Source organism: Phytophthora sojae (assembly GCF_000149755.1).
Source record: "Phytophthora sojae unplaced genomic scaffold PHYSOscaffold_4, whole genome shotgun sequence".
NCBI lineage: Eukaryota > Oomycota > Peronosporomycetes > Peronosporales > Peronosporaceae > Phytophthora > Phytophthora sojae.
This window is the reverse complement of record NW_009258118.1, coordinates 6,637,926-6,665,309: the sequence shown is the minus strand read 5'-3', so window position 1 is coordinate 6,665,309 and position 27,384 is coordinate 6,637,926. Positions and strand designations below refer to the sequence as shown.

At 56.0% G+C, this 27,384-nt stretch overlaps 13 protein-coding genes across 13 annotated transcripts; 7 read left to right on the top strand and 6 right to left on the bottom strand.

The window, feature by feature from the left end:
- Nucleotides 1-764: 764 nt before the first annotated feature.
- Nucleotides 765-956, top strand: PHYSODRAFT_504215 (hypothetical protein; the record flags this gene model as incomplete). The annotated part of the gene is made up of 1 exon (XM_009529499.1): nt 765-956. A coding segment is annotated over one exon (192 nt), but the record flags the coding sequence as incomplete, so codon positions are not given.
- Nucleotides 957-1,065: 109 nt separating this feature from the next.
- Nucleotides 1,066-1,401, bottom strand: PHYSODRAFT_431058 (hypothetical protein; the record flags this gene model as incomplete). The annotated part of the gene is made up of 1 exon (XM_009529498.1): nt 1,066-1,401. A coding segment is annotated over one exon (336 nt), but the record flags the coding sequence as incomplete, so codon positions are not given.
- Nucleotides 1,402-3,030: 1,629 nt separating this feature from the next.
- Nucleotides 3,031-4,582, top strand: PHYSODRAFT_315332 (hypothetical protein; the record flags this gene model as incomplete). The annotated part of the gene is made up of 2 exons (XM_009529497.1): nt 3,031-4,287; nt 4,364-4,582. The coding sequence occupies 2 exons, from the start codon at nt 3,031-3,033 to the stop codon at nt 4,580-4,582; spliced, it is 1,476 nt and encodes a 491-aa protein (XP_009527792.1).
- A 106-nt stretch (nt 4,583-4,688) lies between these two features.
- PHYSODRAFT_499217 (hypothetical protein) lies at nt 4,689-5,486 on the bottom strand (the record flags this gene model as incomplete). The annotated part of the gene is made up of 2 exons (XM_009529496.1): nt 4,689-4,942; nt 5,015-5,486. 2 exons carry the CDS (start codon nt 5,484-5,486, stop codon nt 4,689-4,691), a joined length of 726 nt encoding a protein of 241 aa, XP_009527791.1.
- A 216-nt stretch (nt 5,487-5,702) lies between these two features.
- PHYSODRAFT_500580 (hypothetical protein) lies at nt 5,703-6,689 on the top strand (the record flags this gene model as incomplete). Its single annotated transcript, XM_009529495.1, has 3 exons — nt 5,703-6,419; nt 6,513-6,560; nt 6,603-6,689. The coding sequence occupies 3 exons, from the start codon at nt 5,703-5,705 to the stop codon at nt 6,687-6,689; spliced, it is 852 nt and encodes a 283-aa protein (XP_009527790.1).
- A 63-nt stretch (nt 6,690-6,752) lies between these two features.
- On the bottom strand, nt 6,753-8,153 carry PHYSODRAFT_501877 (hypothetical protein; the record flags this gene model as incomplete). Its single annotated transcript, XM_009529494.1, has 1 exon — nt 6,753-8,153. A coding segment is annotated over one exon (1,401 nt), but the record flags the coding sequence as incomplete, so codon positions are not given.
- A 210-nt stretch (nt 8,154-8,363) lies between these two features.
- Nucleotides 8,364-9,012, top strand: PHYSODRAFT_286109 (hypothetical protein). Its single transcript, XM_009529493.1, has 2 exons — nt 8,364-8,415; nt 8,535-9,012. Exons 1-2 carry the CDS (start codon nt 8,380-8,382, stop codon nt 8,724-8,726), a joined length of 228 nt encoding a protein of 75 aa, XP_009527788.1. The 5' UTR covers nt 8,364-8,379; the 3' UTR covers nt 8,727-9,012.
- PHYSODRAFT_286108 (hypothetical protein) lies at nt 8,999-9,451 on the bottom strand. Its single transcript, XM_009529492.1, has one exon. It carries the CDS (start codon nt 9,399-9,401, stop codon nt 9,018-9,020), a length of 384 nt encoding a protein of 127 aa, XP_009527787.1. The 5' UTR covers nt 9,402-9,451; the 3' UTR covers nt 8,999-9,017.
- Nucleotides 9,452-9,870: 419 nt separating this feature from the next.
- On the top strand, nt 9,871-11,183 carry PHYSODRAFT_501592 (hypothetical protein; the record flags this gene model as incomplete). Its single annotated transcript, XM_009529491.1, has 3 exons — nt 9,871-10,088; nt 10,168-10,269; nt 10,340-11,183. The coding sequence occupies 3 exons, from the start codon at nt 9,871-9,873 to the stop codon at nt 11,181-11,183; spliced, it is 1,164 nt and encodes a 387-aa protein (XP_009527786.1).
- A 20-nt stretch (nt 11,184-11,203) lies between these two features.
- PHYSODRAFT_559383 (hypothetical protein) lies at nt 11,204-12,272 on the bottom strand. The gene is made up of 2 exons (XM_009529490.1): nt 12,221-12,272; nt 11,204-12,135 (listed from the first exon to the last, which is right to left on the bottom strand). The coding sequence occupies exons 1-2, from the start codon at nt 12,258-12,260 to the stop codon at nt 11,264-11,266; spliced, it is 912 nt and encodes a 303-aa protein (XP_009527785.1). The 5' UTR covers nt 12,261-12,272; the 3' UTR covers nt 11,204-11,263.
- A 347-nt stretch (nt 12,273-12,619) lies between these two features.
- PHYSODRAFT_315324 (hypothetical protein) lies at nt 12,620-14,113 on the bottom strand (the record flags this gene model as incomplete). Its single annotated transcript, XM_009529489.1, has 3 exons — nt 12,620-13,612; nt 13,697-13,767; nt 13,852-14,113. The coding sequence occupies 3 exons, from the start codon at nt 14,111-14,113 to the stop codon at nt 12,620-12,622; spliced, it is 1,326 nt and encodes a 441-aa protein (XP_009527784.1).
- Nucleotides 14,114-16,399: 2,286 nt separating this feature from the next.
- Nucleotides 16,400-17,176, top strand: PHYSODRAFT_332470 (hypothetical protein; the record flags this gene model as incomplete). Its single annotated transcript, XM_009529488.1, has 1 exon — nt 16,400-17,176. One exon carries the CDS (start codon nt 16,400-16,402, stop codon nt 17,174-17,176), a length of 777 nt encoding a protein of 258 aa, XP_009527783.1.
- A 1,010-nt stretch (nt 17,177-18,186) lies between these two features.
- On the top strand, nt 18,187-18,602 carry PHYSODRAFT_379892 (hypothetical protein; the record flags this gene model as incomplete). Its single annotated transcript, XM_009529487.1, has 2 exons — nt 18,187-18,407; nt 18,521-18,602. Coding segments are annotated over 2 exons (303 nt in total), but the record flags the coding sequence as incomplete, so codon positions are not given.
- Nucleotides 18,603-27,384: the final 8,782 nt, after the last annotated feature.

Sequence of the window (27,384 nt, the reverse complement as noted above, 5' to 3'; positions counted from 1 at the left end):
GTGCCACCTTCGCCTGTAGTTCAGAGCTCCACGCGAGAACTGGAGCTTTTGGTAAACCCAACGCCATCAGGCATTCGCGCATCCGAGTAGCGTACGGGCACATCGGGTAGCGCTCGAGTACCTCGGGAAAATGCTGGATCAGCGCGGCAGTTAGAACTTCAGCGACGCGGGCGTTGAGCTTCTTCTCGGGGTCTTGGGTGCACACGCTTGGCTGGAAAAGAAGATTTCCCAAGCTCAGTGCCTGCTGCCGGCTGGCGGAGTCGAACCAGGAGAGGGTTGGAACCGGTGGCTTCTTGCTCGAGTCCCAACCGCTGAGAACACGTGCTACTTTCTGGTCTTTGCTGGTTGTGTTGAACACGTAAGCGAAAGCCTTGTTGGTAGCCGTCATGTTCCACGAACCACGATCGAAAATCCACTGAGCACTGAGCAGTGGATCACCGTTTGCATGCTGAGCCCCACCACGTCGAAACGAGTGAGACGTCAAGTTTGCAGTTGGCACCGCTTTAGCTTGAGCGGCAGACGCTGTCTTGACAACGCGGTTCACGTAGGCGTGGATCTTCATGTTTTCTTCAGGCAGTTTACGCTTTTTCTGAGGCAGCTCACTTGGCGTGTCGTCGTTCTCACAGGCAACAAGAGCTTCAGCTAGTGGCACGTCAACAGGGGCTGTCATACTCTCGTCGCCGCTTGCGGCAAGGTGCGGGTGATCCAGCAGCTGTGCGCACGGAGCGTCCTGCATCACCAGGGCCATCGCAATCGCATGCAGGGGGCACGTGATGAAGCTGTTCTTGTCGGGAAAGAGAGAGATGCCCTGCTCGTCTGAAGTCTTCACGCGGATGAGCCGAACGAACACAACGCCATCCGCACTCACAGACAGGTTTCCCTTCGCCACGAACCCCAGGTCTGAGGCGTGGCCAAACGCGTACCACATCAGCGCCAGTAACGCGGCATCTTGGTAGTCCTTGGGGCTGGTGGCATCATAGTAGAGTCCGTCCATGAGAATTCGTAGGTCTTCCTTCGTGCAGCAGGCGCCTTCTTGACCATTCCACCTTCGATGCGCTTCAGACAATGGCGCTCGAGCGTCTGTCCCATCTTGAGTAGTTTCTTCTCGATGGTGGCTCGGTGGGTCGGGTAGGTGTCGAGCAGCCAGTTCTTTACATGGCGGTAGTAGCTCATGACCGAGTTCTTGACCAGCGGCTTCCCTCCTCGGCCTTCGACGAAGGCGAGGTGAACGCCAAAGCGGCCCATGAGCTTCACAAACACAGCCCCACTCTCATCATCTGCGAGAGAGGCAGCGATGAAGTCCATGGAGACGCCTTGGGCCGCGACGAAGCGTCCGAAGGCGTTGATTGCGGTTTGTAGAGCGCGCTGGGAGTTGACGGGGGCGAGGTCTTGGAGGCTCATACTGGTTCCGAGTGTTCTGTCGGCAAGAGGGCAGATATTCGAGTGATGAGCAGTAGACTGGTGGCTCGTATTGACGCCCTGCATATTTTCGCCCCCGTGCCTACATTATACGTCGGCACGGCGTCGGCATCGTTTTACCCTACACCTAATCAAGCTCATTGGTCGATATTGGATATATCTAGATGTCATTGGTCAATATACATGCATTGCGGTCAGTTTCCCTATACTTAAATCAAGTAAAACAATTGTGTCGGCACCGTCACGATATTTATCCGTATCCAGTATAGGAGGCGGGTGCGCTCTCTTCGGTAGGATTCAGTTCATAGTGTTTTCCGCACCGGACTCAATATGCAAATAGTACTGCTGGACACGGCGCCAGCACCGCCGCGCCACACCAATGCCCTCCGCGCCGGCTATGAGCCATTCGCTCTGGTCATAATTTTGAAAAATATATGCTAGTATTCTGATGTAATGACATGTATCTCTCACCATGCGAGTCGCATGCTTCAGCATTTTGATTACTGATTGGCTTAGAATGGGGTGTATTTCGCAAGCTCTACACGCGAAATACGGTATTTAAAAAAATGAATAGACAGACTCTCGGTTCAACTACGTGCTTACCAAGCAGAGCACCATTGACCTGCTCGGGTGCAGCCAGCACTAAAAGCGGTAGTGAGCGGTTGTGAGGAGCGTAGCCGCAGCAAACCCGCGCGGGCTGCCCGCGAAGCAGGGCCGCGCGGTATTTGCGGAGGCGGGCCCAGCGACGAGCATTCCAGCGAACGGACCCGTTGCCTCAACGCGAAGTTCGTTTTGTATTGCGGGGGTCTGGGGATTCAACCCCCAGTATGTGGAGCTCATGATGTAGTTTTTACTTACATCAGACGTCTTTATGCAGGCCTAACAGTGTTTCTAATTGTAAATTGATGTGGTCGTCTGAACTGGATATTTCTAGACGTGGTGCTTACTTAGTAGACCCCAATGGCCGACAGGTTCATTAGATTCATTTGGAGAGCGGGGACGTCGGCCTGCAGTGGAGATTCCACTGCAGGGTGTCGGCCCCCTAAGCAACTCAACGGACCAACGCGACTGAGATGCTCCACTACTAGTATTAAAATACCGGTTCTACGGTACTACGATTCTACCGCTGTTAATTAAGAAACTTGGGTCATTTCAGGATGCTAAAAATTACTTGCCGCGCTCTGCAGCTTCAACCCAAGGACAAAATTATGCCGTGCTATCCAACGACGCGCGTGGCATTGCGCCGGGCTGAACCGTCAGCGAGCCGTTTTGGTTCCCTCACGGAACCAATGTGCGAATCGGCGCTTATCGGGGCAACCTTCGCGGCGAGCCGCACAGACAAAATTCGAAGCGGTCAAGTCGACCATTACGAATCTTGTTGAAACGTGGTGGCAAATTTTACGGTAGGCTACTACTGCGGATGATGGCAGTAAACAGGGAGATTGGGTGTTCTGGCGCCAGATACAGTTGACCAAACGTTGTTGGTTTTGATTCGCTTTCCATTTCGGGTCTAAATGGAAAATAGAAACCCTATATTCCTCGAAAGGACGCGATCCAAAAGATACTTTGTTGTACCCATTTCCATTTAGCCTTCAAGAGTAGCAACCAGACATGCCTCGCATCACGGTGGAGCTGCTGCGCAAGCGGGCGGAGCACAATGAGGGAATCGTCTCGACGCTGGAGGAGATCTCGCTGCACCAGGAAGAGCTGGAGAAGATCGAGGTGATCGGCACGTTGTGCCGCAAGCTGCGGATCCTCTACCTGCAGAACAACATCATCGAGAAGATCGAGGACCTGACGCACATGAAGGAGCTGCGGTACCTCAACGTGGCGCTCAACAACATCAGCAAGATCGAGGGCCTGCAGAGCTGCGAGTTCCTCAACAAACTGGACCTGACCGTCAACTTCGTGGACTTCGACACTCTGGAGCAGAGCATCGGCCACCTGAAGCCGCTGCAGCATCTGCGAGAGCTCTACATGCTCGGCAACCCGTGTCAGTCCAACTGGGAGACGGGCTTCAGGGAGTACGTCATCGCGTCGCTGCCCCAACTGGAGATCCTGGACGGCAAAGAGATCCACCGCAGCGACCGGATCAAGGCGCTGCAGGTGTTTTCAGAGAGACAAAGGTACGTTCGGAGGGAGGCCGAGAAGGTGCGCACCAAGAAGGAGCTCGAGCGGAAGAAGGAGAGCCCAGAGGAGGAGGACGAGGTGATTGAGGTGGTGGGAGGAGAAGCCATCGACATCTCAGAAGAGCAAGTGGAAAAGGAGAAGAAGAATTCCGTGATGGCGTCGACTGAAAAAGTGCCGTACACGCCGCACACGCGGCGCGAGATGTATTTGGAGATGGCCGAGCAGAAGGAAGAGGAGGAGGCACGAAGACGTGAGAACCAGCCGAAGGAGCGGAACACTGAAGCGGAGCACGAGGAGGCGCTGCGGAAGGCTCGGCTGCTGGAGGAGCGAGGGGACGGATCCATTCGCCAATGCAACGAAGGCAAGTGGGAATTCCGGCTGACGGACGAGATCCTCGACATCATTCTAGAAGTGGATTTGCCTCGGTTCCTGGACACGTCTCTGGTGGATGTGGACGTTCACCCGTCCTACGTCTCCATCGTGGCCAAGAATAAGGTTCTGCGGCTCAAGTTCCCCGAACTCGTGCATTCCGACGCAGGAAAGGCTGAGCGATCTAAGATCACGGGCACGTTGCGTTTGACGCTCCCAAAGGCGCATGTCACTCCGACGCAACAGCTCCGCGCGCAGCTGTATCGCGACGAGCAAGAAAAGAAGCTGAAGAAGAAGAAAACCTCTAACCAAAAGCAGGCAAGCAAGACAACCAGGACCACCTCACGACAGTCCAAGATATCGGACGAGGTAAGAAAGCAGTGCATGTGGAATGTGTGTGGCTCGTACTTATTCACCCTCTCATTTGTTTAACGTGCTTGAGTAGCTGCTGGAGGCCGCCAACAAGGTTCCAACCGACAAACGCCGTGCAGTTAATATCCGCGGACTGGTCAAGAAGGAGAATGACGACGAAAACAATGCCCCAGGTGGAAGGCTGCAGATGACACCGCTTGTGACGAAAACGACTGCAAGTCACGCTGTCGGCCCTGAAGGCGAGCTCGAGGAAGAAGAAGAAGACGATGATGCTCCTCCCCTCATTTTCTGATAAAATACAAGCACATTTGATTGTCTTTACGAGAAAGCATGCACTGAATGAATGGTACGCCCTTCATCTCGTCCCCACACTTTTCGATCGGCCACGACGAAAGCTGTTAGAGCTCTGTACGCTGTCGCACAAGCGGGACGTAGGACACTCCCATCAGCTCACGTTTCGTGAAGGTCTCTTTGTCCGTCCTTTGGATCTCCAGCAGCACTTGACTCTCGCCTTGTTCGCCCACAGGCACCACCAGCCGCCCCCCTTCCGCGAGCTGCTCCATCAGCGCTCGCGGTGGCTCCACTGCAGCAGCCCCTACGTGGATGAAGTTGAACGGCGCTTGGTTCGGCAAACCCGTCCACCCATCGGCTCCTTCCACCAACACAACAACACAAAATTAAGTCACCAAAATCTCATCAAACGCCCAGACAACTCAACTCTTACGCTCGACCGAGACGACGCCCCTGCGCACCAGGTCTCCGTCCGCTCTTTCAATATTTTTCTGCGCCAACTGCGCGAGTTGCGGGATGCGTTCGATACCAAACACGCGGCCCCCGTCTTGGTCCACGAGGTGGCCTAGGCAGGCGGTCAGATATCCCGATCCAGCGCCCACGTCCAGCATTCGCGGGTGTTCAATGTCATGGATGGCTACATCGGCCAGTTCCAGGGCGTACGCGTGCATGTGAGGCGCTGAGATGGTCTGCTCGAAGCCGAGTCGCTGAGGCGCGTCCTGGTATGCCTGGGCGGGGGACACGGGGCGAGGGGCGTCCACGTCGCTCTCGGTCGCCGGCGCCACGTACTGCGCCCGGTCCGTGGCCTTCATGGCGCGAGCCACGCGCTGCGACTGCACGATCCCAGCGCGCGCCAAGTTGTCCACCAGTCCGTCGTTCGATAGAGCACTGCAGCGCCACGCCATGGCCAGCAGCAGCGTCGGACGCAGCAGGAACGGCTTGATCGATTGATACACCTCAAGGTCTCCGTTGAACTGGCAAGGGTTCTCCTCCGTTATCAGATTCCATGCTGTAGCTGATTGGACGAAAATATGCATTTCGGCGTTGTGATTGGTGACAATATCCCCGTGCGTGTCAACCATTGCACGACGCGAGGAGCTACAGAAGAGAGCTACGCGACCATGGGCAAGAACAAGCTCAAGCAGCAGCTCAAGCGCCAGCAGCGCGACGTGTTGGCCGCTGCATCTAATGGCACGCACAGTGCTGCAGCCGAAAGTTCGCGCTCGAAGAAGAAGCAGAAGACGGAGAAATCCACTGGGGAGAAGGAGACCGAGGTGGAGATTGACACACTGGGCTTCGACGACGCGTTCTCGGCCGGCCTGGCCTTCGAGCAGCTGGAGTCGTACGACGGAGCGCTCGCGGCGCTTCAGCAGGCGGCCAAGTGTAAGCCTGGCCACTTGGGGGCGCTCACGCACCTCGCAGATGTCCATTCGGCGGCTGGGCAGCCCGATGACGCGCTCAAGTGCTACAAGCAGGCGAGCGAGCTGGAGGACGGCAAGAAGGACGCGTCGGTCTGGTTCCGACTGGGACTGGCACACGCAGCGATGGAGCAGCAGCGGGAGGCCACGATGGCTTACAAGAGATCGATGAAGATCAACGCGGAGGCGCTGGAAGCAGCAGAGGAGGAGGAGGCTGTCGAGCTCAGGAAGGCGTACGGCGTGACGCTGGCGGCATTGGCGGAGGCCTATGGAGAAATGGGAGATCTGGACGCGGCTGTGAAGGTGTTCGAAGACGCCGCGAAAAAGTTCCCGGAGAATGCCAACCTGCACTACAACATGGCCAACATGCGTATGGCGAGGAGTGGAAGCGCCGGAGACGACGCCTTTGATGCGGAAGTGGTCAAGTGCTTGGAAAAGGCGATTCAGCTTAGCCCTGACACCTGCGACTTTGTTGAAGACCTGGCGGCGTACTTGGAGCAGCATGATCAGCAGCCGGATCGAGTGCGCGAGCTCAAGGCAAAGGCTGATGACCTGAAATCCGTAGAGACGACAGAGGAAAAGGAGGGAGCGAACGAAGAGGAGAAGGAAGGTGCCAGTGAGGACGTAGAACAGGAGGAAGAGGAAGATGAAGACGAGGAGGAGGAGGAAGATGAAGATGAAGAAGACTAGGTAGTCAGAGTGTGAACAAAATAGATTAGAAAACAATACGAAGCGACCCACACTGTTGTCGGGCTAGACCTCGGCGAGGTTTGTCTTGCTCTCGTCGTCCAAGACTTCGTACTTGAGGCGACGCAGTGTCCAACTGCGCTGGAGTGTGAGCACTTCCAGCACAGGTTTCTTTTGTTTGAACGCCCTCAGCCAGTCGGCCGCCAGTTCCCATATTGCGCTCGCGTCGTTGTCGTTTGCTGCTCGAGCTTTCGCCTCTCGCCGCAGCTCCTTAAAGCTCTTTGACTTATACAATTGCGTCCACCGGTTGGCTACGAGCTTGAGGTCCAGCTCTTGAGATAGCGCTGGTGCGAGCTTCGAGTCGATGCTGCTGCTTTCAACCTCCAACACCAACGTCAGGGCGTCTTTATAGTCTTCGTCAGCGCCGTCAAAACGCGAAAGTAAGCTGCGCAGGTCACCACGCAGCACATGCGCCTCGATGCCCTCTCGTGACTTGAGGGGCGCAAACTTCACCGCGATATCGCAGGCGCGCAGCGCGTGCTGTGTGGCTGTCACATCATGCTCAGACTTGATCACGCGTCGAGAGAGCGTCGCGCAGAGGTGAAGCCCAGTCCGCACATGCTCTGGCACCTGCTGCTCTGACGGTAGCGCTGCCGGAGGTGGCGTCTCCTCAATAACGTTTCCATCGTGCTTTGTGTCCATTTGAGCGTCGTCACTTTCCTCGGCGGCCGACGATCGCCACGCGACCATCGAAAACGCCCACGACGACGCCGAGTACACGACCGCGAGCTGCACCAAGTACGCAACCACCAAGCTAGCCAGCACGAACTTGTACGCTCGATGTCTGTTCTTCTCTCGTCGAAGCCTCCTCCTTGTCTCGGGCTGGGCGGGCGTGTCAATGGCACAGCCGAACCTCTTGCGGAAGGCGGAATCTGCCTGTCTGTACTTCTTCTCCCACCTGCGCTTGTCCTCGCTGCTCTTCCACCAGCGCAAGTCCTCGTCCAGGTCCACCTCCTCCTCCAGCTCCACTTCCTCGCTCTCGCTCGAGCCCTGGTAGCTCACGAACAGCTCCTCGGCACTGGCGTCGTCTGCCTCCTCCTCTTCCCCCTCACTCTCTCGTTCTTCTCCCTGCTCCTCCTCTGACGGCACGTAGTCGCTCTCCGAGTCTTCGTCCGAGTCTGGGAACTTCATGAGGCGGAATGCCGTGGAAACTCTCGTTCGCTTGCGCGGCGCCGGAGCTTCAGTTGACAACGTCGGGGCTTCTCCCGGCTGTGTGTCAATCGCGCTCGGGTCCGACGGGGCCTGCGCTGCAACCAGCTGCTGCTGGTGGTTGAGATCCAGCGACATTGGGGCGAAGGCGGACGGGATGCGGCGACGCCAGGCGTCTCCTCTGCTCGGTGGCGGGGCCCGACGCCGTCGCCTGCTGCCGCCCGAGGTCGCACTTGGGAAGCTCAGCATTGCTGATCGCTCGGCCGTTGCGAATGCGTTTTTCGAGACCGTGCGACATGAATAGGACCGACCTAATCTATAAAATCCATCCACTCCGGTGTGAGCTATAAAAAAGGTGCTTCGAGATTCGTCGAGAAAGCTTGTGCGTTATAAGGTCGATGTGAGTTACCGCCGCGACGGCGAGCCGTCGGTCGGTTCATTTCACAATTTCTTCGAGAAGCTTCAGACCCGAGGTGAAGACGCGATGACCCGTGGCAACCAGCGAGACGTGGACCGCGCGGTACGTACCCGACAGATAGAGGCTGCATTGCAGTGGCCTTTGCTTCCTTAATTCCTTAATAGCTCCTAGAAACTCACTGGTTGTGCGTGGTCTGTGCATTGATCGATCGATTGATACAGCGCGCGCAGGCGCGTCAGGCCAAGCACGCCAAGAACACCAGCCAGGGCAACCCGCTGGCCAAGCGCGAGGCCGACGCGAAGGCGCTGCAGGAGAAGATCGCGCGCAAGGCGGCCATGAAGGCGGAGGGCGGCGACGCCAACGCCAACGGCAAGAACAACAAGAACGGCAAGCAGCAGCAGAAGAAGAAATAGACACTCGCAGCGGCTGCAGAAGCCCCTATCTATTGGTCAGATTAAGGATCAAGGCAGGGGGACAACGATAGGGACGGCCAGGATTAGAGAGGATTTCTCTGCGGACGGACGCGTCGGCACTCTCGAAGGAGAGGAACTGACTGGTCGAGCGGACTTGTATATCTACCACGTCAAGTGTGGGTCTGTCTGGCAGTACAGAGCAGTTCACTCGTGTCGGAGAGTGACGGCAAAGCTGTTGTAGGAAGCAGAGAAGAAGAAGAGAGAGAGAGAGAGAATGAAGGAAGCGTATTTTTACTCAAGCATGGCTCGAAAGTCCGCCAGGTTGATGCGGCCGTCGCGGTCAGCGTCCGCGCACGAGATAAGCACGTCCAGGTCTTCCTCCGTCAGCGCGCCGTAGCCCAAACGCTCGAATACGTAGCGCAGCATCTCGCGCGAGATGAAGCCCGTCTCCTCCGGGTCGTAGGCCTTGAAGGCCTCCGCCACCGGGTCGAAGTTCTTGACCTCGTTCGGCAGCAGCAGAGCGTTCAGGTACTCCTCCGTGAGCTCCGCTTCCTCGCTCAGCAGCAGACGCACGTCCTTGAGACTCATGTTGTCGAAGAAGATGCCCAGTCGCGAGCGCAGGTTCTCGAGCGTCACGCGGCCCTTCTTCTCGACGTCCAGGAACTGGAACGCCATTCGGATCTGCTCGGGCGTCACCAGCACCCCGCCAAACTCCTAAGCGTAGCAATAGCAACACCAACCAATGTCAGCGAGCTGCAAGTACTAGTACACCAATAGTGATTGCAACCGATGGTAAGAGAGGTGCGTACGTTTTGGGGCACTTCCGAGGCGAAGTTGTCCATCTGCGAGCCGCGGCGTGACATGCTGCGGCTCATGCTCTTCCTGGCCGACGTCGGCGGGGACGACGCTCCCATTCCTGCGGCCTGCATGCTTTCTGGTCTTCTTCACTTAATTGTCGGGAGTTGAAAACTCACTGGAAAGCCACTATTTATACAGCACAGCTCAACCGCATCGCTTCCCCATGCGATGAGCTTGGTGACGCACGACACCAAATGGGTAAGCAGTATACCCAAACGACTTCATAGGGACCCAAATATTTACGATGGGATCTAAATACCAGACCCAAAATCGAATAGTTGTTGCGATGGACCCGGCGGCGTACGACGAGGGCGCGTACCGCGCCGAGCTGCTGCGCAAGACGCGCGCGAGCGAGACGATCGTGTACCAGGCGGTCTTCGCCCCGGAGAAGGTCTCGGGCGGCCAGAACGTTCTCGTGGCGGCGACGAGCTCGGGGCTGCTCCACGTCTACCAGCTCGGCCGAGTCATGACGCCCGCGCACTGGGACCAAGTGGGGCGCGGCGAGTAAGGCGCCTCGCTGGCCGTTTCATTCAAAGTTGAGTACTGTACTAAGACGTTGATGTATCCTTCTATTGCGCTGCAGGGCGACCGCTTTCCCGGGACCAACCCTCTCGTTCCAGGCGCATCCGACGCAGATTTACTCGCTCCGTTTTGCTGGAGATGACACGGACCCGTTGCTGATTAGGTACAGCAATTGTGGGCAGGTGGAGCCCATTGCGTCCTATACTGACAAGATACTTTTTACTTATCGCCAGTGGAGGAGACCAGGACTTTCGGGTGTGGAGGTGGAAGGACATCCTAGCGGCGGTGGAGCACCCGGCGAGCGCCAAGAAGCTGCAACCGGTGCATGTGGACCACTTGAAGCGGCGGACGCTGGGCTTCCGAGGAGCTCTGCTGCCGGCCTCCGAGGTGAACGATGTGGCTGTGAGCAAGACCTCGGGGCACCTGTTCTTGGCTGGAGGAGACAGCGTCGCGCACGAGTGGGACGTCGCGACGCAGCAGTTCACGCGCCGGTTTGAGGGACACGAAGACTACTTGCACGCTGTGCGCCACCTGCAGCATTCGCAGGAGCTGGTGACGGGGTCGGAGGACGGAACGCTCGGCATCTGGGATTTGCGCCAGGAGAAGAAAGTGGAGCTCCTTCGGCCTCAGCCGGCGACTCAGTCGTCCTCGACACCGTCGCTATGGGTTGGCGCAGTTGCGCACGATGAGTCCGAGATGTGGCTGGCATGTGGTGGTGGCAGTAAACGATCTCCTGGAGGCGGATCTCGTCCTGGAGGATTTCTTGGTATGTGGCATCTGCCCTCCCGTGTGCCTGTGCACTACACGCAGACGACGAGCGATGTTCACGACGTCGTCTTCCACCACATGGAGCTGCTGAGCGTCGGGAACGATGCTAGCTTGAAGAAGTGGAACCGCAGCTCGGGTCAACTCCTTGCGGCTGCTCGATCGACGCTGCCCTCCTGTCACTTTTGCGTCGTGGACCACGCTACGGACGTCATTGCGGTGGGCGGTGCTGCCCCCGCGATCGACATCTACACGATGCCTGGTGTCGTCAGCTTCTCGCTGGTTGTCGAGGACGAGGGGGTTGTCCACTAAGTTGACCACTTGGCTCTGTTAAACACTCATGTACGTATTTTAAAGCGCACGTTTGCTCTATTTCCACGAGACGTCCTTGGTCACAGCTCGTATTTCTTGATGACGCGCTTATTAAGCAGCTCATTCGTAGTGAACATGATGGCGATCGATGGCACCACCTTGATGAAATTCGGGGCGAGGCCCTTGTACAGCCCCCGGACGCCTTCCTCGCGGACAATCGTGCGCAGACCTCCCAGCGTACTCGTGTACTCGGTCGCGTCACCGCGCATGGCACTCAGCTGGAACCGACGGCGGAGGATGTCCATGGGGTACGCGGCGGTCTGGCCGCAAGCTCCAGCTAGAGCTCCGCATGCCAGCAGATACATGGCATCCGGCTCACCGTTCTCGTTGCGAGGCACCGTATTACGGAGCGTCTCGAACACGGTGAAGTTGAGTCCTACGTAGGGCGCGATGCCCCAAATAGTAGGCAGAACGCCGCGGTAGACACCGCGCAGTCCTTCGGTTCGCACGACAGTCGACAAGGTGTTGAGGATGCCGGTGTGCGCCGTGTTGGCCAGACCTCCCTGCACGGTCAGGCGGGCACGCGCAGCGTCCAACGGGTACGTGATGCAGACCGACACGACGCCAGCAACAGCGCCGCCGAAGAGCTTCTGCAACGGACTGAGCGTCTCAGCGCCGTCGGAGATCAGTAGCGGCTTGAGACGCTCGAAGGCGGCGAACTGGATGGCTACGTACGGGAACACACGCACGCAGTTGGCGCCGTTGCCCTTCAGGAAGCCACGCAGCCCTTCCTCCGCGTGGATCTGCCGCAGAGACTGCCCGATGGTGCGGTACTTGACTGGAGAGGAGCCGCCCGCTGCCGCGCCGTCCTTCTTGATGTAGTCCTGCACCTGCAGCAGGATCTTCAGCCGCTCCAGCGGAGCCACCGCCGTGCGGGACGCGCAGCCAGCGACTGCAGATTAATACATCAAACTCTAGATCAGAAACACGATGTCTATAAGAGCATGATAGAGACGCATTATTGCACTGCCACGTACTGCCGCCGCAGACGAGGTTCTGCAGATCCTTCTTGTCCATGGCCAGCGGCGGACACGAGTCGAGTTTGCGAGTGGTGACGCCGAAGACGACGTAGCGCTGAGTCCGTAACGGCTGAACGAGTTTGAGAGACATACGAATCGGAAGTGTTCACACGTCACGTGGCTTTGTCAATTGGTTTACACAGGTGATAAGCTCACATAGACGTGCGCACTTAAGCTTTGGTTTCGGCGGTATCTTGCCATCATCCATGCTTGAAGTGCTCCACGTGCACCGCCATTATCTCTCCAGTTCTGTAGTGGTTAAACAACGAAATCCATTCATCCATGCAACCTCGCTTCATAACTACCTTCAGTCAGTCAGTCAGTCAGTCAATCGGCTCTTGTCTGCCCAGTGTTCGTCTAGATCTTGCTCTTCAGCTGCGAGAGGAGAAGACCGGCAGCGAACGCGATGACCACCGTGCCGATCGAGTACACCTGGCACTTGGGCGGCACGGGGCAGCCGTGGTAGACCGAGGCGTAGCCGCACGCCGGACGCACAGGGATGATCGCCTGCAGCTTCTTCTTCAGGTCCTTGGCCGCCTTGCCGGGCTGCGCCACCTTGTGGCCGCACTCGATGAACGCGCACTCGATGGCCTCCACCGTCTTCAGGATGTGGTCCAGACGCCGCGTGCTCGGGCCCATGTGGCCGATGCGGAAGTACTCCGTCTTGATGGCCTTGTGCAGGCCGCCAGCAAGCGAGACGCCGCGCTTCACGACCTTCGGCAGGAAGTCGGCCGCGCCCACGCCGGCGGGGTAGCGCACGCAGGTCAGCGTGTTCGCGCCGCAGTCGTCCGCGGTCACCAGCGCGCAGCCCAGCGACTTCATGGCCTCCTTGACGGCGTCACCGATGAGCTTGTGCTCCTTGAAGCGCTGCTCCATGCCTCCGTTCTCGAGCAGGATGTCCAGGGCCGCGTTCAGGGCGAAGAGGTGGTTCACCGACGGCGTGGCGAAGTAGCTCGGCTGACGGGCCTCGTAGTTCTTCATGATCGGCAGCCAGTTGCGCCAGTCCACGTAGTACTTAACCGTGGACGTGTTCTTCTCGAAGAGCTGCAGCGCGCGCGGTCGGATGACCATCAGACTCAGTCCAGCGGGCACGCCGATGCACTTCTGCGAGCCCGTGAGCACCACATCGAGGTCCCACTGCTTCATGCGCGTCTCCTCGCCGCCAGTGGCGCACACACCGTCCACAACAATGACCGCGTCAGACTGGATGCGACGGATTGTAGCCGCAAACTCCTTCACGTGGGCACGCACGCCCGTGGACGTGTCCACGTGGGTGATCGTCACCAGCTTGAAGCTCACGCCGGCCTGCAGCGCCTTCTCCAGCTCCGCCACCGACGGCTGCGAGCCAATCTGCACTCAGTCACCACAGCAGTCACCAGTCAGAAGAACACTCTCCCTCTACATACAGCACCAGTAATATTGCGTCCGTCTCACCTTGCCGCGGACGTGGGTGGTCTTGGCGCCGTAGCGCTCCAGGCAGTCGGCCAGGTTGTCACCGAAGTAGCCTGCACACATAGTATCATAACCTCTATTGTCAGCATTTGCAATCTCCTCTGTATCTTTCTGCAGCTGTTGAGAGCTGAGCGCACCGTTGTTGACGATGAGCACGTCATCGCCCTTGTTGACGAGGTTGGCGCCCACCATGTCCCAGCCGAGCGTGCCCGAGCCGGCCACGACCAGCGGCTGGCCATCCGGGGCCAGGAAGACCTTGCGCATCTTCTCGAGGCACTGGCCGAACACGTCGATGACCGTCTTGTCCACGTGGGAGATGCCCTGCATGGCGAAAGGCTTGAGCACGCGCGGCTCGAACTCGATGGGGCCCGGGTTCATGCACAGCACCTTCTTGGTCATGCTACAGAGTAGGGGGGTTAGACGGATGGTAGAGCGGGGGTAGAGCGAGAGTAGAGCGGCACTCTACGTTGTTGCTGGAGGAGTCTGGAGTCTGCGTGCGTCGCTTGCGTCCTGCGCTGTCGATCTGCGAGTGACGGACCGAGCCGAACGTGCACTTTTGACGAGAGAGACCACGCGCAAACTTGGACGTTATGAACGGGCGTTTGTATGGTGGGAAATAGAAGAGTGGAATTTGCACATATCAAAATGCATGCCCAGCTTGAAGATGACTTAAACATGAGGATCACAAAGTAGCGTACTCGCCCGAATATAAGCCCCCTCCCGAATAGAAGCCCGCCACAAGAGATACCGGTACCTATCGGTTCGTCCATACAAAACTCCAAGATTAAAGTTTTAAATATTTGAGAATTTCAAGCTTCTGGGCCTGCACTATAAAAAAAAGTCCGGACTTTAAAAATTAATAGGGCGAGTACGTTAGGCGTGTCTTAGAATAAGTACAGTGTATTTGTGGGCTCTAAATAAAAGGGTGGCCTCTTTTAAACCAAGGATGACCTCTTTTAAACCAAGGATGACCGAGGATTTGAAAATAGATGAGTGAGATTCCAAGGATTTTAGTAGAAAGGGTGACCTAGAACTAAGAAAGAAGGATAACTCAGGATTTTCGAGGATTAAGGATGACTTGGAAATAAGGAGGATTAAGCGATAAGGCCCAGCTAATATGACGATAAAAAAGAAAGACAAGTATGACATGAAGGGAGGCTGACCGGTATCCCTGCGTCAGGGAAGGGGTGGCAGGAAGGTAGAGAAAGAGGATGTCGAAGGTCACAGCTGGCGCTAGATAAGAATGACGGAGGCGGGTGCCAGGGCGAAGAAGACAGAGAAGAAGGCAAGCGTGACCCAAACAGAGAAGAATGACGGTAATAACTCATTACTAATGAGTGACGGGAATGGAACAAGGGTGGCAAACACGACAGGCAAGAAGGATGATCACACGTACTGATGAATGCACAGCGTGACGATAGGCTTGAATGAGTAACGCTAGGCTAGGATATAGCAAAAGGATGACGGAAGGAACTGCAGGATGATAGAGGCCGCAATTTGAAACTGGAGGGACAGGAGGATGACAGCTAGACGGATGCCGAGGTTCGAGGGAGACGCATAGGCAGGAAGGATAACTGTTAGACGCAAAGGAATCCTATGGAAAAGAACCACAAGGATGACGCGAATGAAGGATGATCAGGATGACGCGAGGGAAGGATGACAGTTACTGAAAGACCGACTTTGAAGGCAGGGATGATAAGCCCGACAGGAAGCGACGGATGACCAATCCTGGGGATGACCTATCAGCGGGGGAGGATCCTCGTAATGGGTGGCGTTAGGCTGGGATAAAGAAAACAAGGATGACAAAAGGAGATGAAGGATTACAGAGGCGGTCATCTGAGACTGGCGGAGCAGGAGGATGACAGGAGGCGGACGCGAAGGAAAACTGTGGCAACGGACCACAACGATGACATGAGGGAAGGACCACAAGAATCGCGCAAGGAAAGGATGACGATTAAAGGGTGGGGTTAAGGCCAATGCTGGAGGTAAGGATGATAAACCTGGCAGGAAACAAAGGATGACCAAGCCCAAGAGCAGCACAGCCGATTACGTACACGCATGTCGTAGAAAGCGTGAGTGCTTGCAAAGAGGAAGAAAGCTGACAAAGTAAGGGCGCTCGACAGACGACCTGGTTGCGTCAGGGTACAAGAGCCGTTGCGTCCGGGTGCGAGAGCAGCACACCACGGATCCGGATGAATCTCTTGGGGGACGGGGCATCTCCTATCAGCTATGCGCTCTGCCGCGTCGGAACGAATCACGGGGATGGGCCCTTGCCGCAACTTATACTGGCGGTGGTGCCGAGCCTTCTAAAGGCTGCAGGGTCGGTCGTTCCGGGAAAGGCACCAAGAAATGACTTCGCACGCAAGCGGATACTCAACCCATTACCCTCTCTATACCAGCTGACAACCCGTAGATGATTGGAGGGGGATGAGAATGGTGAACAAGGATGACAAGGATGACGAACGCATAAGGATGGCAAGCAACTTATGAATACTATTGCAGCAGCGCAATAATTACGTGTACCTCTTTGTTGCTCCGCACGGGCTGGATATCAAGGGTGCGTAGCCCTCGATACTGTGAGTGCGATGCTTCTGCAAATACCGCTTCCGTCGTTCCCACTTCACATTTTGCGCCTCCGTGCCTACTCAAGATTCCATCGCCCCGCGTACGCCACAACTCCCCCCCATGACCCGTGCCCTGGGCAAGCGGCGAGCCCAGACCTTCGCCGTGGGCGAGTCCGGGCCTAGGCGGATGCCTACCAAGCGACAACGGACCAACATGACGGCCTACGAGGAAGTGTGCTTCCTGCTGAGCGAGACCCACCTGTCCGAAGACCCCGAAGTGACGACAGTCAAGTGCAAGCTGGTTTCCGTGCTCGTGAACCCTCCCGACGACGGCGAGAAAGCCGCCATCGCTGCATTCGTTGCCGAGATCGAGCGAAGCGTGCGTATGCTGCACCAGATCCGGATGGAGGGGTCCCGGCTAAGCAATCTACACTTTCTACGGTGTATCGAGGAGGATCTCCCTCTACCGGCATTCAAGCGGGAGTTCTTCGCTAGATGTCTAGCTGGAGCAGGCCTACACCGATTCAGCGCAACACACGAGCGCTGGGACCCGGAGCTATACCGTACCATCGTGCAGTACCGGAGTGCTCGTGCGGAGACGGCAGGCTACGAGCAACCCCGTATCGCTTACTGGAGCGCGTCAAAAAACGCCATGGCCGAGGATATGCTCACCAACGCCACGGTCATTATGAAGGAGCAGTACTACAAGCGCACGGTGTCATACTGCAAGCTTCGCTTCAACATTGCCTCGAACAGCGAGATGTACTGGCAATTTAAGGAGGCGTACGAGTTCGTCGGTGGGGTTTCCGGTCCGATTCGAGAGGTTGCCGCCCACCTCCGCGAATTTCTGAAAACCCAGCCAACTGCGAAAAACATCGAGGAGAAGAAAGCCTACTGAGCGTCAGTACGAGATGCTGAAGTATTCGCGGCCCACATTGACGATAAGGAGGAGCGACGGCGCAGCATCCGGCTGTTTTCCCTACTACGGAGTTCGTACCGGGTCACATGGCCATATCGACGACTGTGCTACTGGATACCTGGCATCGACTGCGCGAACACCTGGAAAGGCGAGGACACCCTGACCTGGACCCCCTCAAGGGCTTCATGCGCAGATCGGAGCGCGGCGGTCTACGCTACCCCAAGATGCCCGAGTTTTCCAGAGTCAAAGCCGAAGCCTGGAGGTGGGTGGTCAACGCTCGCAAGTTCGAAACAGGGCGATGGCGGTTTGCCCACCACATCTCGACGAACGGCTACGAGGCGTGCATCCACCTCACTCGCGAGTTCAACCCCAGACAAGGCCCCCCACTCTCAAGCTGCCTGGACTTTCAACCTCAGCTTCCCCGGGACTATCAGCCAACGCGTATCATCGGCGACGACCCTGGAATACGCAACATGTGTGCTGCGGCATCAAGGCGTACGGAGGCTGACGCGACGTTCCACCCCCACGTTTTTTACCGCTTCAGGAAGATCAAGCGGACCCGGAATACGGCGTCGTCCAAGTGGAGGCTCCGGATGCGGTGCCGTAGAAAGCGTCAGCGCCGTCTCAAGCTGAAGCAGCGGGCGTTGAACGGACCGGAAACCTGGCGAGAGTTCCGGCGCCACCAGCGACCCGAGCAGCCACACGGACGCGCACAACCGCATGACGTCACGTCGGTGTCATGATCGACGAAGGAGTACCGACATCTGGCCGGGTTTAACCAGCGCCAGTACTGGTTCGAGAACCTGAAGAAACGGGAGCCGGTGTACGCAGCACTACTCGCGAACATGCCCTCCTTCCGATGCGCCTCGACGCAAGACTACTGGGTGTGGATCTCCTACTTCTGGAAACACGTGAACTTCCTGATCGACTTCAGCTCCACTCACGCGTTTCGGCGGTGGCGATTCCGAAACTACGTGTACAAGTTCACGGCCCTCGGATACGTGGCAGCTCGCGTGGTTCCTGTTCCCGACGACTCTACGCTCGTCGGTGTCGGCGAGTTCAGCAACCCGAGAGGCCTCCGCAGCAATGCAGTGCCCCCGCTGAAGGGCATCGCGAAGGAGCTGTCCAGACGCGCTACCGTACGCCTGATCGACGAGTACTTCACGAGCAAGAAATGCATCGCGTGCCACAGCGATCTAGCGGAGACGGAGTTTGGGAGGCGACGACGAGCCGAGCCAGAAGAGGAGCCTCCAGCCCAAGCAGAGGAACCCCGCCCCCAGAGTCTGAAGCACGTAGCGGGCCAGCACATCCTCGCGCGACAAGGTCCCAGAACGTCCTGCACTATACCAACAGCACCTGCAGGATGTACTGGGACCGCGACGAGAATGCGGCCCGCAATCTGATGCTCGTCACGGAAGAGCTCGCACATGGGCGGTCAAGGCCCGACTATTTGCAGCGCCCCCGATGTAGAGATGAGTAGCTCGTTGAAAGCGTGAGTCCGGGGGCCCTCGAGGCCCAACCCTGCTCACACGGTTAAGCCCGTAGTCTAGATGTGGGTGGAAGTAATCTAGATTAAAGATACCGGTACGCAGCTTGAAGTAGTCCCTTTCCATTGCAGGAAGCTGGGGAGGATAAGGCATGGCAAGCGTCAGTTGGAGGCACCTTGGACCAAGCTATGCTACTGTAGCATAGCGGCAGTCGGCCAAACAACATTCTTTGAATTTGAAGTGGAGTGTCCTCTTGGTGCTGCTCACGCAGAGATGGAAGCAACGACAACACTCAGCTGGGCGGCAAAAGCCACCTTGTTGGTCGTGTGTATATTCTCAACTGAGGCCTAGATTCTTCTCTTTCACCTTTTGTCTTACTCCAACTGCAAGTGGTATAGTGGGGATCAGTATAATCCGCAACAGCCCCACCTACGGATTCCCATCAACTTGCATCTCCAAATCTTGCCCTTGGCAATAATCCCATTGCAGCTCTGTGCTTTTCAAATGCCGGACGTGCCAATGGCTTTGTAAAAGCATCGGCCACGTTATCAACTCCTGGCACCCGAAGCACGTCAATTTCCTTCAAATCGATGCGCTCACGCACGAAGTGGTGGCGCACATCGATGTGCTTGGTCCGGGAGTGAAATACAGGGTTGCTGGCAAGCTTCTTCGTACTTTCATTGTCCACAAAGACTTGGGATTGCTGAATTTGCTGCACCTGCAGCTCCTTCAGCATTTGGCGCAAGTGCACCACCTCCTGCATCAGTAGAATAAGAGCCTCGGTCGTGTGCAGCGCGACGGGCTTCTCCGTCTGGCTGCTCCACGAAATGATGCTCCCACAAAATTGAGTCACGTAGCCTGCAACAGACTTTCGATCATCCGTATGCTCTCAGATGACCATCCAGCTTTTGATCTGACCACGCTACGCCACCAAGCTGGATCCCCCAGTCCGCTGTGTCTTTCAGGTAGCGCAATCCACGTTTTGCAGCTCTCCAATGCAACAGACCTGGGTTTTCCAAGAACTGACTGCACTCTCTAACTAGGTAGGCCAGATCGGGCCGGGTACCGAGCATCAGGTACATCAGGCTGCCAACCAGAGCACGGTATGTCTTCGATCTCATCAGTTGCCTTTCATCGTTTTCGGTCGGACACATGGCCTTGCTCAGCTTCAGATCCGCCGTGCTCGGCGTCTTGCAGCCATTGCAGTCCTGCATGTTGAACCGCTTGAGCACGGTCTCGGCATACTTCTGCTGACCAATGAACATCGTTCTCTCGGCCCGGTTCTGCCTGATCTCCCAGCCTAGAATGTAGTGTAACTCCCCGAGATCCTTCATCGCAAACCGGTCCTCGAACATCTTCTTCATCTTGTTGATGAGCTCCATCGACGGAGCAAACAAAATCAGATCATCAACATAGAGAGGGATGAAGACCAACTGCCCATCAATTACTTTAACAGCCACGCAGGCCTCCGACTGCAGCATCGTGAAGCCCTGCTCCTCCAAGAACGACTTGAGCAGCTGAAACCACACTCTGGGCGCCTGCTTCAAGTCGTACAGGCTCTTCTTCAATCTGCACACCCAGTCCTCTTTGCCTTTCACTTTGTAGCCTTCAGGATGCTCCATATAGACCTCCACGTCAATCGCCCCATTCAAGAAAGCAGTAGTGGCTTCCATCTGATGTACTTCATAATCCCAGACAGCCGCCAGTGTCAAAAGAACACGCAGTGTCTCCAGCCTCACAACAGGCGAGTACATCTCTAGGTAGTCGATACCATAAATCTGCATGAAGTCCTTGATCACGAGCCTCGCTTTGAATCTTTCGATCTCTCCGTTCGCTAGGTACTTGACGCGAAAGACCAGCGATTCTGCAGCACTTTCACGTGCTTCTCACGCGGCACCAACTCCCAGGTATCGTTCTTCATCAACGAATCAAATTCATCATCAGCTGCATTTTTCCATTGCAATGAGTGCTCACTCTCCATAGCGTCACCGAAAGTATCTGGCTCTTCAAACTCGCCAGTACTCATGCAGCAATAGTCCTCCCACCATGCAAGGATCAACTCGTTCGCCACAGCACGTTGCAACTCAGCTCGTGCTTTCCTCCATCCAGCAGGCAACGAGTTCACATCATCATCTGGATTTGTATTTTCGTAGGCAATGTAGACGTAGTCACCGAACCACGTGGGCGGTTTACTTACCCGACCGCTCCGTGTCTTTATGGCGAGTGCCTCTCGGGCCTGTGTACTCACGAAGTGCTGTGCAAGGAGGCGTTGATAGACGCCCCATACTTGCAGCATCACTCGACACTTGGCTGTCCGAGTCGGCCCGCTCAGCAGCCGATGACCTGCTGTCCACCTCTTCCACCTCTTGACTCCCTGGTAGAGCCCTCGTCTCGTCAGCAGCCGGTCCCTTGTGCCGCCCACTGCTGCGTTTCCTCTTTCTCCTTCTTTTGGAATTGCCTGGCACGCACTCACCTCGCAGGTGGTCTGCCTCATGTCCATTGACACGTTCCTCATCACGTTCTGCCACCTTGCTAGAACGATCACATCGAGATGCTGTAGAGCTCACTAAACGTCCTTCATCTCGTTCTGCCACCTTGCTAGAACGTCCACTTTCAAACACCGCAAACCGCACTCTCTTTGGTCGAGGCGCTGCGGCATCACCACCGGGGCCTCTCTTCTTGGACCCACATGCCCCATCTGACCGGACATCTTGCTCAACTGCCCCACCTGGTCGGTCATCACATCGGGTGTCATCAGCCCCACCAGTCCGATAATCACCTCCGTCTCTGGAGTCGCTGGCCCCACCAGTCCAGCAATCTCCATCATCACGATAACTACCTCCATCATTTGAGTCATCACGCATTTCATCCAGCATTGGCTCAATGTCATCCTCTACTGATCGATCAACGCCTAAATATTCCTTACCGGAGGCTGGACTTGGCGTTGATGCCGAGTCCATGAGCAATCGACCAGCTTTATTCTCATAGAACACGACAGTATGGCTGTAGAAGGCCTTGTTGGTCTTGCTATCGAGCAAGCGATAGCCTCGCTTCTCTCGCGAATATCCAACGAACACCGCCTCCCGTGCTTTCGCCTGCATCTTCCGTCTCTCCACCTTGTCGATGTACGACAGGACGGCGCAGCCGAACGTCCGCAACTTCTCATAAGCAGGAGTCTGACGGTGCCATACTGCATACGGTACCTCCATGCCTCGAACCGAGCTTGGCATAATGTTCACGGAGTATGCAGCTGTCATCGCTACCTCACCCCACATCGCTTCAGGCAGGTCGAAGTGCACGAGCATGCATCGCATTCTCTCCGTAATGGTGCGGACCATTCTCTCCGCGACACCATTTTGCTCCGGAGTATGCTTGATGCTGCTGTCAAACTCCATACCATACTTCGTCTCACACGTACTTTGCAGCTTCTTGAACTCCTTTGCATTGTCTGACCTTAGCGCTTTCATTCTGACATGCTGCTGCGTCTTGACGCGTTGATAGTACTCCTCAAACTTCTGGTACACTTCCGAACGATGCTCCAGAAGATACACGGTGACAAACCGACTCGCATCATCAACGAACACGGCAAAGTACCGTTTACCACCGTAGGAGTGCTCTGCATACGGACCCCAAGCGTCCACATGGACCTTTTCGCCAACTAACCACTCGCGGGTCTGTGTCCGAGACTTCTTCATGCTCTTCCTCGTAAGTTTCCCCGTCACACAGGTCTCGCAATTGAAACCCACCGGGATACGCAAATTCACATGTGGCAACGGCCACTGATCATAGCTGAACAGCGCATTAAACGAGTATCTGCCAGGGTGCCCCAATCTCGAATGTCACAGCTCCAAACTACTCACTCGAGCTGGTGGCGCCATCATGGCTACCTCTTGGGGTCTCTCCAACTTCAAGCGATAGAGATTGGTATAATCAACTTGAGCGGTAGTCACACCAGCCTGTAAGATAACATCAGCGCGATCTGCCTCATCAAAGTGCACATTCACACGATCACGTTCAGGCAGATATTGGTTCAGTTGCCGTCGCACAGAATAGAGACTGCACTGCAGCTCTGAAGCATAACGAACTCCTCGCAGCGTCAGTAAGCACCTCCCACCAGTAGTCTCCAGCTCTTTAACCACAGTACCAATACCCTCAACACCCAGCGAGTTCTTTCCTCCAACTCGAATCCGGGCGCTAAGAGGCGTGAACTCCATGAAATCAGTGAGCTGGTTCGAAATATGACTCGATGCACCAGAGTCCAGGTACCGGTTATCATGGGCTTTGTCTGCGACCGGCTTTTTCATTTTCATCACTTGAAGAATAACATACGCGCTGTCATCACTTTCATTAGCGTAGCTACTCGTTTCAGCAGCCTTAGCACTCTTTCCTCCACTCATCTTCACGCGCTTCTGAGCTTGGGTGCTGCTGCGATCCTCGGCTGGAGGTCGCTTGCCAAGAAACGGGCAATCAAACACATGATGCCCTGCTTCATGGCAGTGATAACAAGCACCACCTGGCTTTTGTCCACTGCCGGCTTTGCCACGTCCAGTTCCACGTCCACCACCTTGGCTGCCGCTACCGCCAGAACCACGTCCACCACCGGAACCGCGCCCGTGTCCTCCAGATCGACCACCACGTCCACGGCCGCGACCACGTCCTCGACCGCTTCCTCCACCAGCAAAGAACGCCTTTTCTTCATCATCATTGTCCTTGGCGCCCTCTGCTTTCCGACCTTGGCGATGGTCGTAAGCCATAGTTCAAGTTGATCATAATTAGGAGGATCATCAGCATTTTGGGGCTTGTGACTGGCGAGAAACGTCTGTACAACATGATCATATTCGCGCGGCAGAGATCCAATCAATAGTGCTGGCTTTACATACTCGTCCACAGGACGCCCGACTCCAGCAATGGTTTCCATCAGCCGACGCATCTCGCTCAGGTGATCTGGCACATTGCCGTTGGGAGCGAGCCGTAGCTGACTGAGCTTGGCCCTCTCCTCAGCGTACTTCAGGTACGTCTTGCCCATAAATCTTTTTTTTTAAGCGCTCCATCACACGAAACGGGGTGGGTTCACACCTCACAGTCTTCATTATGTGATTCGTCATTGCGTCGTAGATGATCTCCTTGGCGTGGGCCATCTCGCTCGTCCACGTCGCGTGCGCCTCTGCCTCCTTGCTCTCGTCCGGCTCGAGCAAGTCCTCCATGCAGTACTTCCACAGCTTCTTCCTCTCCAGCTTGAGCTTGACTCGCTCGTGCCAGACCTCGTAGTCCTTGCCGTCAAACGGCGGGATCATCCTCTTCTGCTCGTGTGACTCCTTGGGCGTCTTCTTCTGATCCGCCATGACGTCCTAGTTGCTGTGCTCCCCACGCGTGAGCCTTGGGCTCATATCCTGAAGTGGAGTGTCCTCTTGGTGCTGCTCACGCAGAGATGGAAGCAACGACAACACTCAGCTGGGCGGCAAAAGCCACCTTGTTGGTCGTGTGTATATTCTCAACTGAGGCCTAGATTCTTCTCTTTCACCTTTTGTCTTACTCCAACTGCAAGTGGTATAGTGGGGATCAGTATAATCCGCAACAGAATTTAAAAGGACCTTGGATTTTGGAGGGATTTTGGAGCTGATGTTGCTGTACGGGACAGGGTTTGAAGAAAAAGAAGAAAAGAGAAGTGGGGTTCATTCTCGTTTTGGGCTGCAACAACTCCGGACGAGAAGAACTTGACGGTCTGAAGGCCATGCGGCAGGCGGCGATTGCGTCGGGCGCTGTGCCTCCAGCCAAGGCAGCCCAAACTCTGGCGGAAACAGCGAAAGCCCAAGCGGAGGCGCTTGAAGCGGAAGCGCTGGTTGTTCAAGCCCAGGCGAGGGCAGCGCGAGGTCTCATGGAGGCAGCTCAAGCCCAAGCGGAGGGAGCAAAAGCTCGAGCGGAAGCAGCGCAACGCCTTGCGCTGTGGGCGCGGAGCCAAGCGGAGACCGCGCAAGCTCTAGCGGACAAGATGGCCACTAGCTGAAAAGCTCTCAGACACGTACGGGTGTGCCACAGCGAATACCGTCAGAAGACAAAAACATTCCTAGTATTCTCAGGTAAGTTTTCGCACTGATCATTGTTGCTGTGCCAACGTGAGATTTTCTAAAGCGCGAGTTATGACTACAGCTTAATTAGTCTTCGCAATGAGATGCCGGATGAGGACTCCTCTTCGGCTTTCCCTATTCCTGGGTTCTCTACTTTTATCTCGTTGACGCCCAGGATATCCCAGACGTCACTTGATCAACTGCACCTCCAATGCCCAATCGATCACGAAAGGAATCCTCCCTACCTTCACAAGATGCGGCAGCAAGAAAGACGGTTGCAACCCCGTCCACCGCCCGTGTCGGCGGTGGTCCAAGACACTCCATCGTTGCGCCAAAGCTCAATGCAATGCAACTCGCGGAGTTGTTGAGGCCGTTCTGGGGGGATCTACTGCAGAACAACCTCAAGAGCGTCAAGAAGTTCCTTCGTGAAAATCGTTCAAAAGTTGACTTCAACGCTGCTCGATACACCCCGTGCGCCGATGGTACCGGGCTGCACCTTTGCTCGCAGCACGGGTTCATCTTCTGTGCGAAATTGCTGCTCGACATCGGCGTGAAAATCGATCTCCAGAACAAAGTTGGCTCTACTGCGCTGCACGTGGCGTGTAAGTTCAACCAGGAAGAAATGGTCACGTTCCTCCTGCAAACGGGTGCGCGAATGGACATCCCCGATATGGTTCGTTCTTACCAAAACTTTACACTGAATGAGGATCACGTTCTAACCTCGTTTGTCTGTGATGAGATTTTAGAGAAACAACGTGGCGTTTGATGTGGCTCCTTACATGCTCTTGGATAAGTGTCTGCTGTCCCCACAGCGGGAAAAATTCGCAGCGGAGCGCGAAGAAGAAGCTTGGCTGCTTGGCATTCATCGAGATGCTGTGAGTCGCTTCGAGGAAGTGACCCTAGCGAAAGCCCACGCGTCAATGCTTCACTCTGACTGGGAAAGTCGCGCGTGGGAGGCGTGGCTGGTGCTGCAAGCCACGAACAGAGTGGACCGCGAGTGGAGTGAGCAGGTGCAAAAGTCCAAAGACACACTGGAGATCAAGCGAGCGATGTACACGGACCAGCAGGTTCTGCTGCAGAAGGAGCAGAACCAAATCGCGCTCATGTGGAAAAATATCTTCCGTGACGCGCAGTATCGGCAGCAGTGTGCTCGAGAAGAGCTCGAACGAATGTTGATGCTGACGGAGGAGACGCACCAGCACTGGATGCAGGAGCAGCAGGAACTATGGGACCAATGCGGGCTGATCGAAGCAGCTCACGAGTTCCCCAATGACGAAGACGTACAGCAGTGGGTGTTGTGCACAATAATCGCCTTGATCGATGAAGCTGAGTCGGACCGTGCTCCTGTAAATCCTCACGGGGAGCTGGTGACGACAGACATCGACCAACTTTTAGTGCGTGCCGAGTTTATCACAGTAATTCGCAACGTCCTGTCGCGCTTTCCCGCGCTGCGAGACCTTCAGTTCAACGCTCTCCGATGTTTCGTGCGGCTTGTCCGTCACTGCATGGCAGCCCCTCGTGGCACACGCACTCGCAGATTCTTGACGGCTCTCATCAAGGCCAACGTTATGGCAACCAGCCGAGACGTTCTGTTCCGCTTCGACGAAGATGTGGAGATCGCCCACTTGGTGGTTGAGCTGCTTTATCATTTACTGCTGTTCCGAGGCGAGAACGGGGCGCATAGTCTGCAGTTTTGCCAGAATCACCTCAGCCATCGGCTGCCACTACAAGTTCTTCGCCTGCACGAAGCTGTTCTTCCGTCAAAAGATGCTCCGGAGTCTCCGCAGCATTTCACCACAGCAATTTCATCTGCACGTCACCACACCTCCTTTCTTCTGTTCACGCTGACTAAATACAATGTCAGGAAAGCGCTGGATGCGGACGGCGCTCTTCCAGTCGTTCGTCGCCTCATCTTTCAGCTAACCAATAGCCCACCCAGCACAGACGACATCTCCAATGAAACCAGGGTGTCGACGCTCAGGTACCTGCTGGGAGGCCTGGCGCTGATGCACAGCCCGTTGCCACCAAGTAGAAAGGCAAGTCCTCGGTCCGATCTCCCAGTCTCATGGGCTGTGGAGGATTTGAGTCAGCTTCTCGACGCAATTCGGCCGTGGCTAGCGGTGGTTTTGGACGGTAGCGCGTTGAGTTCAGCATACCGGAGCTTTGTCTTCTGGACGATGAAACTTCTTCGCAGCCTCACCCAACCAGTAGACAACGACGTTGTGCAGCTCCGAACGTGGCTTCGAACTCGCGAGAATTTTAACTTGTTGGCGATGGTGACACTCGCCGTTCGCAAGGCCAAACCGGAGGAAGACGACGACACTGCCGTCCTAAACATTGTCACTGTGTGGCTTGGGCTCGTGGAGGATATCTGGCTGTGTAGATATAACAGTGACGGCCAGCTAGCTGCCACCGCTGCCTTTATCTTGGACTTCCTCGTACAACTTCTCGAAATTGAGGCTGAGGCAGTAGTTGGGGTGAAGGGATCCGGAACAGAGGTACTCAACGTCGCGGCCGTGCTCAAGCTGATCGCGCTGGTGCTAGCGAATGGTAATGTGCTTTTCCTCGTTCCAGGATCAAGATCACGACCGGCTAACGTTATCTTCTGTATCACGTCAATTGTCCTGATGCAGGC